Source organism: Juglans microcarpa x Juglans regia, chromosome 8S (assembly GCF_004785595.1).
Source record: "Juglans microcarpa x Juglans regia isolate MS1-56 chromosome 8S, Jm3101_v1.0, whole genome shotgun sequence".
Lineage (NCBI taxonomy): Eukaryota > Viridiplantae > Streptophyta > Magnoliopsida > Fagales > Juglandaceae > Juglans > Juglans microcarpa x Juglans regia.
In genome coordinates this window covers 15,339,195-15,350,489 of record NC_054609.1, presented here as the reverse complement: position 1 = coordinate 15,350,489, position 11,295 = coordinate 15,339,195, and the positions used below count along the sequence as shown (strand labels likewise).

At 35.4% G+C, this 11,295-nt stretch overlaps 1 protein-coding gene across 1 annotated transcript; it reads right to left on the bottom strand.

The window, feature by feature from the left end:
- Nucleotides 1–295: 295 nt before the first annotated feature.
- On the bottom strand, nt 296–6,202 carry LOC121244407 (histone H1-like). The gene is made up of 4 exons (XM_041142472.1): nt 5,816–6,202; nt 4,925–5,731; nt 920–1,003; nt 296–794 (listed from the first exon to the last, which is right to left on the bottom strand). The coding sequence occupies exons 1-4, from the start codon at nt 6,023–6,025 to the stop codon at nt 525–527; spliced, it is 1,371 nt and encodes a 456-aa protein (XP_040998406.1). The 5' UTR covers nt 6,026–6,202; the 3' UTR covers nt 296–524.
- Nucleotides 6,203–11,295: the final 5,093 nt, after the last annotated feature.

Sequence of the window (11,295 nt, the reverse complement as noted above, 5' to 3'; positions counted from 1 at the left end):
GTCATCGTTGACTTCACTCCAACAATTACAGTTGGAGCACAACTTATGATAAGGCCAAAAACTGAAGATCTGACGCATGGAGTGGCCGCGCAGACAGATCTTGCACACAATAACTCTATTCTAAGGCCTCTACACTATATATTATTTATATGATATAACTCGATTTAAGAGATAAATTTAAAAAATTTAAACCTTACAAATTAAATTATACAAACTAAATAATGTGTAGTGTAGAGGCTTAGTAGTTCTATTCATGCACATAAGATGATGAAAAAGGGAAAAGGAAAAAAAATGATAAGCTTAACGGTCGCACTAAAGTTAATTAAACAACAAACTTCATGAACATGGTCCATCTCTACCATCAATGACAAATTAGTTTCTCTACTTAACTATTCCCTTTACAGATCATTTCCCTCTAGTGCTATGTTAACACATTTAGAAGACAACTTATTGATCCTCACAATCAGACTCATTCTAGATCCCTGAAAACAGGGTCTTTTTTTTTTTGCACAAATTCTTACTAATTACGGAGCAAAAGGCAGGTGTGACTGTAGCAGCTCTTGCTGATGGGGCAGCCATTGTGGCTGTTGTGGCTGTGGCAGCTCTGGCGGATGCAGCAGCTGTTGAAACTGTTGTGGCGGTGGTGGCTGTTCCGGCTGTTGGGTTTCAACTTGTAATGGTGCCGAAATAATGTCCATTGCTGCAAGCCCTTCCAATTCTTGGATTGCCGCCACAGCGCTTTCGTTAGTTATCTGACGCTTCAGCACGGCAACAGCTTCACTCACTTTAGATTGCTACAAAGATAAGGAAAAAAAAAAAAAAACATATTCATTGGAGTAAATACAGCTCATTTGAAATGAAAAAATCAGTGAAGCAATAAGGATGATTTAACTAGCCAAAACTAAACAATGGAACTTACAATATATTCAAGTTTCCTCTTAAGATCTACGTAGGCAATTGGTTGTGTGTCGGGCACTGCAGATATAGCCAATCCTGCTGCGTTCTTTATTTCTCAAAGATGGTAAACGCAAAGTGAGGATACATAAAGAAATTGAACAGGGACCAAAAAACCAAATAAAGAAATTGCAAGTCTTATTCCGAACTACATACTTGACAATGCATAATAGTTGAACCAAAAATTACTTTTAAACACTTAGAAGCTTTCCTTCTCCACAAACTTTGCAACAAGTAATTGTTGAACTAAAAATTACTTTTAGACAACTTACACCTCGTTTAGATTGTAAGATAAGATGAGATGATCTGCGAACAAAAGTGAAATTATTTTAATAATGAAATAGTTTGAGATGAGCTGTTTTATGAGGTTTTGAAAAATGAAAGAGAAAAAAATTTATTAAAAATATTATAAATTTCAAATATCGTTAAAATATAATTTTTTTAATATTCTTTTTGTTTTGAAATTTGAAAAAGTTAAATTGTTTTTTGTATTTTATTTGAAAGTTTGAAAAAGTTGTAATCATTATGTAATGATTAAATGAAAAAAATAACAGTTAAATTTGAAATTGAAAATGTTTGTGGTGTTTAGATATTGAGATAAAATGGGATGAAACGAGATGAGATGAGATGGAAGGTTATTGCTATCCAAACCAAGATTTTTTGCAGTTTCTTCTAGGTGGAATATCATGGTCCTCAATGAGAAGTAACCATTTATATCATTCCCAATTTCTCTAACATACACTTTTTTTTAGTAAAAAAATTATATATATGAATAGGAATAACCAAGTACATTGGACGTATACAAGAAAACACATAGCCCATACTAACTAGCCCCAAATGACTCAAAAAGTCCATGAAAATTAGAAATCTATCCAAAATACATCAAGCTTGAATTGGAATAGAACACACCTTCCCGACCCGCACACCCGTAAAACTAATACTCCACCTGAAACTCCCTCTACGAGGATGTCTTTATACCTTTTGTCTACCCTCAACTTAAGCTACCTCCCTCGGCGTTGTAGTTAATTGTCCAAGAAAGATGCTTTAACTCCCTGCTTTTCTTAAAACTTGATTTGGTTTCAAGCAAATGGCCCGTCTCTATCGCAGTGAGTAATGCTTTAAATTGGTCTTCACTTCCTCCGTATGAAAGCCCCACAATATGCTAAATCTCGTTAACTTCATGCAAAATCCAATCTGATGGTGAACCCGCTATGTTGTTCGTCGAAGGAAGAGAAACCAGGAGAACAACATTATCCCCAGACACAGTTCTCAACTACTCTCCCGACCCTAGACGTTCCTCCTCACAAGGCACCAATGATAAAAGCGTAAATTCCTCCCCCCAGTATCCTGCATTCAAATCCCAAACCTCCTTAATAGCTATATTGTTGTTATCCATTGTTGTTGTCACCATTAGAGATTCCTCCACCTCCAACATAGGTGTCGTCCTTCCATCAACGAGAAGGTTGCTTGTAGTTGTTCCACCCCCCAACGACCCTTTATATGCCACTTTGTTAGACTTCAAGAGGCATGTAACAGGTAAGGGGAGCACTACCTTCTGTTACCTCATTTTCATCTTCTAAAAGAAGCTCGTCTGCTTCTTTCAAAATACTCAAAACCCTAGAAGGACCCCTATCTTCAACTGAAAGTCAACCCTGAAAAAAGGTACCAACCCCAATTGCAACTATTGACTGAGGGCAGTCAGACGACAAACCGGTGTGAACAGTGATGCCGACGTCCGACGACCCGTCACATTGTTGAAGTGTCCTTTGCCAGCGCACCTGAGGCATTCAAACCCGTAGGATGTACCCCCCCCCCAACCCCCACCCCTCGTCCAATGTCAACCCACCACCCAAACCCATGACCAGGTCCAACCCCTTATCCACATTAATCATAAGATCTCTCACATACTCCATAACTCCCGTCAATTGAGCTTTAACAACCCACAAGACCTCGTCCACTTCTCTCATACTCAAACACTTGACCGAGGTAGCCATTCCACCTTGCACCACATGGTGCTTACCCTCCACTTCTCCAAATTTCACCCGACAGCCTTTGTCTCCTACAAGTATCTTACCCTTTCCTTCCACCGTGAAGCTATTCTCAACCGGACTACCCACCAGTGACCACAACACCGAGGCGTACAAGGCACCTTTGATCGAGGAAGGCCTTCCCACTGTCTTTTCCATCAACGAACTCCCCTCTGTTTACATGCTTCAGAACATCACCTTTGGACACAGTGACGCTTCGAATGGAATTCAGAAAACTTTTCCATCCGATGCCATTTGCGCCTTTAGGGATCACCAACAAACCTTTCCTCCTCCCATTCCAGAATTCTGAAAGTTGCAAACAACTACCCCTTACTTTAATATGATGTTGAATGATGAGAACTCAATTACCCATCCTTAACTCCTTGAAGAATCCATCATGGCAGATGAGTTCTAAACAATCCCCAACCCCTTTAACAACCCATGAAGCTGTCGTCCCACATAGGCACATGAACTTAGTTATCATTTTACTACGTTTAGAGATGCTATTTACTCCCTCTTCTTAAAACAAAAGTTTTTTATTCCACCTTCAACCACCTCTCACTTTCCATCCTGAAACTAATCCGTGTCGCGCGTCATCATCCTATGGTCCCAAATCATAGCATCATCTCTCAAAACATCAAACTTCCTCTCACTTCGTCATCTCTGGCATCATCTCCTAAAAACATGCAGATCTGATGTAGGTTTGCGCCAGAGAAATCAAAGGAGTGGTTTCCTGAGAAAATTCGATCGTCGGAGGCAGGACTGAAGCCGGAGTGCCCTCAGAGGAGTCGCCTGATCCTGACGGTATTGTCTGTGGTGGTGGAGGCATAGATTCGACGAACGACGGTTCCAGAGATCTCCTTGACGATTTTGAAGCTTGTCACCGGAGGGAGGACCAACGTCGAAGTGCCCTCAGAGGAGTCGCCAGAGCCCGTCGGTCTTGTCTGTGTCGGGGAGGCACAAGGTGTGACGGTCGACGACGCCTCTGAGAAATCTCCTCAACATCTTCGAGAAATTTGAGAAATTCCAGGTCGCCAAAAGGAGGACCGATGCCGAAAGTGCCCTCAATAGAGACGTTGGAGTTTGTCGGCCTTGTCTATGGCGGCGGTGGGGTGTCTTCAGTGAAGGGTGACGCCGGTCAATGCCTTAGGTGAAGGGTGATGAGCGAGGTTAGAGCACTAGCAATGGCTTATTCATCTTTATCTTCATCCTCATATTTCCAAATTCCATATATCTAAATTTTCACATAGTTATGAATAGTGAAGAAGCACTTTTTACTCTCCAAACATTATTTTTAATGTTTTTCTCTCTCTTACCCATTAAAATCAACTTTGTAAAATTTGTATTAAGATGATTTTGATATATAAAATTTGTATTAAGTTGATGATACAAAGTATTTTTTAGTACATATTAATATTTATTGATAAAATTGGTCATTTTAATATATGAAATTAGTAATATTTAGATATATGGAATTTGTATTTTTTAGCCCATGGTGTTAATCGTAAAATATATAAAAAATAATAATTTTAAGAAAAAAAATTAAAAACAATAATATTTTTTTATTATTTGGTTCAAAGATGTATAATCTAATGTGGGGGTCTTTCTTAATATGCAAAATCAATCTTTAAAAAATGTGATTTTGAATATGCATATAGAGAAACCAATGCTAGTGCTCTAGCCTTAGGGTTTTCTCTCTCACACAGTTAGGCAGAGGAAAAGTATTCTGCTTCTCCAACATACACAACACAAGAAGTTAAAATAATTCAGAATTCAATATGGATAGCTTTTCCTTTCTTACCAAAAATTTCTTTTTTTCAATATAAATAAAGGATCGAAACACCGAACAAAGCCCAACCACGCACCATTCATGGAGGAAGGAATAGCACTCGCAATAAAATGCCAAATGTACCAAAAACTACAGTGAAGAGAACAGGAATTACCTTCTTCGGCCGGCCAACCGGCCTCCCAGTTGTCTTTTTCGGCTTCCGGACCTTGCCAACGTTTGCCGGTCCGCCTGCAAACTTTCCAACGACAACATCAGCTGCATACACCGGTAACACTGGTGCAGCAGCATCCTTCTTCGGTCGACCTCTAGGCCTCGGTATATTTACCACCGGTGCTACTGCTGGGACATTGTTCGGGGCGAAAGGAATAACCATGGTCTTGAGCTGGGACTTGGGTGGGCGTCCGCGGCCTCTTTTGAGCCCGTTAGGGCCCAACACTGCCGTCACAGACTTGGGCTTTGGAGTCTTCTTCATCAACCTGGGCTTCACTCCGACTCTAGGCCCAGGTGGCCGGCCTCTACCCCTCTTTGCAGGACCACCATCCTGGCCCACCAGCCCAGTTTTACGTGGACGACCAGGACCACGCTTGACAGCTACTGGCTGAGCATTGGGATCGTCCACGAGCCCAAGAGCGACAAGAACGGGCTGCGCGTTGGGCTCGAGAATGGGACCGGGAGCAATCTTGGGCTTTGGAGGACGGCCACGACCACGGCCCTGGCTCTTTGGGGCCCCAGAAAGAGGAGGAGCTGGAGGAGCCGAAGAAGACGCATCAGATCTAGGAAGCTTGTACGATTTCTTGACCATGACAAGGTGACCGGTGTTCTTCAAGCGCTTGAGGTTGTGAGTCAACAAGGCCGAGTGACTGGGCGGGAGGCCCGAGTAGGCTTGCTCTATGTACTTGGCTATGGCTCTCTTGCTCGACCCGTTCCTCTCATTCAGAGCAGCAATCGCCGCGTATATCATCTGAGAGCCACAGAGCAGATGAATAACTAAATAAACAACACAAAAAAGAAATTAATCTTGGTAAAAAAGAGTAAGAAAAGGTACCTCGGCGTAAGGCGGGTGGCTATGGTTGAGCGGTGGGGCAGGATTGGCGGCAGGGGGGAAGTTGGGGTTAAGGATAGGGTTGGCTGCATGAGCAAGGTGGTTCTGAGCTTCGGTGGTGGCGGGGACTACGGCGGGGATGGCTGTGGGGTCGTGAAAGGAGGATGTGGCGTTGGGCGGCGGAGGAAACGGCAGCGGTAGCGTCGGGTCCATGGATTATGCAGAGAGAGAGAGATGGGGTTGATTCTAAAAGAGAGAAAAGGGGGGATTTTCGAGATCGAGAGAGAGAGAGAGAGAGAGCGCTGAGGTGGGGATCGTGAATGGGGAATTGGGGGAGGAAATGGGGAACAGTGGTGTCCTTTTTTCTTACCAAAATGCTTATGATTGGATTGACGTTTAATCCGACCGCTGAGAAGCATCCTCTGATGACATGGCTTCCCTATATGTATAAATTCTTTTTAATTCTTACCGTTTACTATTTTACATCTTATTAAAAAAAATTAATTATATATTTATTATCTTTAACATTTTATATTTTATATAAAATACTTCTATACTTTATAAAAAAAATTATAAATATGAGTGCGAGAACGAATATTAATTGATACATAATAATAAGCTCCTATATATATATTATACATATATATATATATATACACACATATATATATAAACTTTTTAAATTGTGTTTCTTTAAATTTAGAAGTGAGTTTTTTTTTTCTTTATTTTTTAGTTTGAAAATATAATAGAATAAGTAGATATTAACTTTTTCTAATTATTGCGTTTAATAAGCAAGATAAAAGAAAATTGGAAAATAAAATATAAAATTTATGTTTCTAGTACTAAACATGTTCCTTGAATTCTTATAAATATAGTTATTGATATATGTATCTAAAAACTTTGAAAATATTAGAAATGTTGAACTTTGTCAAAAAAATTTGAGTCACCTAAGCAACTTTGATATTATTTTCAAAGCAACTTTATACTATTCTATTGAGTCACCTAAGCATTTTCTTAATTAATGTCATTTGCAACCATTTTATTATTTCTCTTTTTAATTTATTTAGAAAATGATTTTTACAGTTTTAGAGTGTACAAGCGATGTGCACTCGCTTTAAAAAAAAAAGGTAAATTTGAGATATACATAACAAATCATTTTTTAATAATAAACTGCACTTTTTTTAAAAAATAAATGCACAGACAAGCATAACATTTTATCTAGCATTACTCAATTTATTTATCCCCATTCAATGTCAAGCCTAATTAATTTTCAACTCCATTAATCTCCAACTTATTCACATCAAATACCTTCAATATGCCATGAGTCCTTTATATTCATCAATTATAAAAGAGTAATGCTAAAAAAATTATTTTTTAACGACAGATTTCCTTTTTTTTTTTTCTAAAAGGAATTATAGTAAGATTTTATCTAGCATTACTTAATTTATTTACCCCTATTCAATGTCAAGCCTAATTAACTTCCAACTCCATTAATATCCAACTTATTCACATCAGATAACTTCATTATCCCACGAATTCAGCCTTATTTATTGTTTCCACTCATTAATCGATTCAATTATAAAAGAGTAATAATATTTTTCCGTTTCAATTATATAGCTTACTTTATCTCATTAACGTAGCACCACCACATGGTTGAAAATACAAACATAAAATAAGTAGAGGGAATTTAAGGTTTCAATCTTTTATCTTTTTATGTTTTTCGTATGTCATTTTATTTTGAATCTTCATCCAGCCTCATTACTAGCTTCCTCTCTTAAATTATAAAATTTAATTTTCTATTATTAACGATTTTACCAAGTATTAATTACTTTTAATATTGACATCTTCGTAAATTCAGCAAGGTTTTTATGATATTAATATTTTCTGTTAGTAAAGGGATTGATAGGTCAAAAGTAAAAGAGAAATGCTTTAGGTTTGGTTACACATTTCAAACAATCGCATCTCATTTTATTTCATCTCATATAATCATTACAATTTTTTTAAATTTTCATATAAAATATAATAAATTATTCAACTTTTTCAAATTTTAAAACAAAATTAATATTACGAAATTATATTCTAACAATATTTTATTCAAATTTTAACTTTTATTTCATCTCATCTTATTCGTGTAACCAAACAAGGCATAATCACAAAAAAAAAATTATAAAAATAAACTCATAAACTGACATGACTTGATGTTGTATATTAGATTGTAAAGTATATCTACTATATTATAAGAGATATTGTCAATTTATGAATTTACTTTTATAAGATTTCTAAAGAACAATAGTAGGGTCGATTTTCATTTCAAGCCAATTATGCTACCAATGTAAAGGAAGGGGAGGTTAAAAGGTCTTGAAAAATTAAATATGATATTAAATAGTTTATTAATTTTGTTTATAGGAAATAAAATGTTGGGTTTCGTTAGGTTTGGATAGTGAGTTGAGATGAAATGAATTGAGATAAAAGTTAAGAGTTAAATAAAATATTTTTAAAATATTATTTTTTGCTATTATTATTAGTTTGAGATTTGAAAAAGTTGAATTACTTATTGTATTTTATATAAAAATTTGATAGAATTGTAATGAAGAGATGGATTATCCAAATTGAGCCTAATGTTTTTGCAACATTCCAAGCTTCTGATCACTTTAAACTTCCAACACAAAGACAAGAGCTCTTTGGTCATTAACCGATCAATTCTTATGTGTTGATTTTTCTTTTTCTTTTTTTTCAGTTTTATTATAATAAATATGTTTCTACATGCACAATATCCTTATGTACAATTTTCAAGAAAAATGCGCACGCGTAATATATTTACAAAAGGAAATTTATTAAAATAGTCCTTAACCTTAGGATTTGATCATTTTTTCAATTGGTCGCTTTAGGTAGAAAAAGTTTCAAAATGAAATGAATATCCTAAAGTTCCTTACCAAACTTTAGGGTTTAGGTAAAAAAATAAACACATCAAATAGATACCAGAACATTTAGGCTCCGTTTAATTGCAAAATTTAGATGAGATAAACTCAGTTCAATATAATTTTAAGTTGAGTCTAACATCCAAACATCCAACTCTCAAATTACTAAACTCATCTAAACTCAAAACTTCATTATACGTAAGACCCACAACCTTTTTCAACTCAACATATCTTTATACGTGAAATCAACAACCTTTTTTAATTTCTTATAAATAGTACTAAACTCATCTTAACATTCAAACACATCTAAACTCATTTTATATGAGCTTCACATAACTCACTCCACCTACTTAACTCACTACTGTTCATAATGAATTCAACTCAGTTCAATATCTAAACACAGTCTTATAGTTATCTGAATAAATTTTTCGTATAGCATTAAATATCCAATATATATTATAAAACTTATGTTATGCATCTATCTTTCCCACTCTAAGCCTTAAAGGTCCGTCAATATCTCTATCCGTATTCATATCAAAATGGTCTCTTTATCCAAATACTCTTCTCATCATTGCTACATATCATGATCAATAGTGTGTATATGCATGAAATAATTACACGATTGACTTTTTTAAAAATAAATAAGACATTTTAATAACGAGCATACATGTGAACTATATGTAACATGCAATCTTGTGTTCCATTGATTGATAAAAACTTTTTCATTGAATAAATGGTTCGATTACAATTGAAAATCCACCATTAATTACGTTTTGGGAAATAAATTTTGGACAGGAATTCCACCGGACCTTCATTTGTGACACGTGCCAAGCATATCTAGTAAGTTACGAGCCACTTGTTCATTTCCAATACATCCTGTTATGGACGTTCACAGTTATTACTTCACGATCACCTGCAATCAAAGAGTAGAGAGTTTGGAGGTTCGAGAAAACATCTCCGATGTCTAAGTCAGTGACTAAATATAATAACAATAATACCAATAAATCTAATCTATTTTACGTACCTGAATTTTCTTCTTATATAGAGCTTCTAAACTATTTTGTTGCTTAAGTGATAATAGACATATCTATTATTCAAATTCAAACTTGGAGATAAGAGTTCTTACTCTAATGAATTGTAATAATAACTACCCTTCCTTTATTGTCGCTGGGTGGTTACTTAGTCGGCAATGGGAAGTAGGTTGAGCCTTTCTCAGCTTTAATGGGCCTCTTCGGTATTGTGATTAAAATCATGAGTAGATGAAGGCCCATTCCCGTATTGTATGGGCGAGAGGAATGTCCTCTCCGCATCCAAATTCCAATGTAATCACCTCTTGTGAATTGAACCTCTTGAGCATTGATCTAACTCCTTACACTATGTAATATATTCCCAAGCTGCGAGGAACTAGGTCTGTTTGAGCCTCCGTCTGGATGTTGGTCTCAACTCATTTTATTTCATCTCATTTCAACATTCAAACATCACTCAAATAAAAATATTTTAAAATTTTAAAATTTTAAATTTTCAACTTTTTCATCAAATCATTACAACTTTTCTAAACTTTCAAACAAAATACAAAAATAACTCAACTTTTTTAAATTTCAAAATAAAAATTATATTCTGACAATATTTTAAATTTATAATATTTTTATTCAATTTTTTCTTCCTCATTTTCTAAAATCTCATAAAACATCTTAACTCAAAACATTTCACTACTATTCATAAACTATTTCACTAATTTTCATAAATTTCTCATCTCATCTCAACATCTTAACTTAAAACATTTCACTATTATTCATAAATCATGTTCCACCACCTATGATTCTACCTTCACTTGTTGCCCATAAAAAAGAATCATAAAGGACAATCCTTCACACCACTGAGATAACATGATCTAATTTGCAACAGAAGTTTAAAATTAAGTTCAAATCAAACCCTATCAAGTCAGCAACTGTCCACACTCACTTACACAAATATAATATTAAGTGTGGTTATAAATGAAAAAATCTTAGATGAACATTATTTTTCTTTCTGCATGTATAAGTTTGAACTTTTATTAATATAATTTTATGTTTTCTTTTTTTTACTTGTTTTAATAGTATGAAGAACTTCTTGATTTCTTAATTTGGACTTTAGTATAAATTTGAATGAAATAGATAAATTGTTTAGGTCTACCATATTTTAAATATTGTCTAAAACATTTAATACAAGTTCGGGCATGATTTTGATGTACGAATATTGCTTTAAAGCATACTACAATTAATCGGATTTTTTTTGCCTTGACTTAATTTGGCTTTGTTTTAGGGTTCGGCTATATGCTTGCTATTTGTCGTCCCATGATGGTTGGCATGCACTAGCTCCCATAATGACTAATAAAGACAACCTTAGTCACCCTACAATACAATGATTTACCCTTAACTTTGCTGATCATCCCATGATTGATGAACAACTCTCATGGATTCGGGCATTCTACACTCACTCCTCGCACGTACACTGATTGCAAGATTCATTGGCCGGGCACAAAGGCAAGACACTACAAAAATAAAAAAAATAAAAAAACATTTTTAT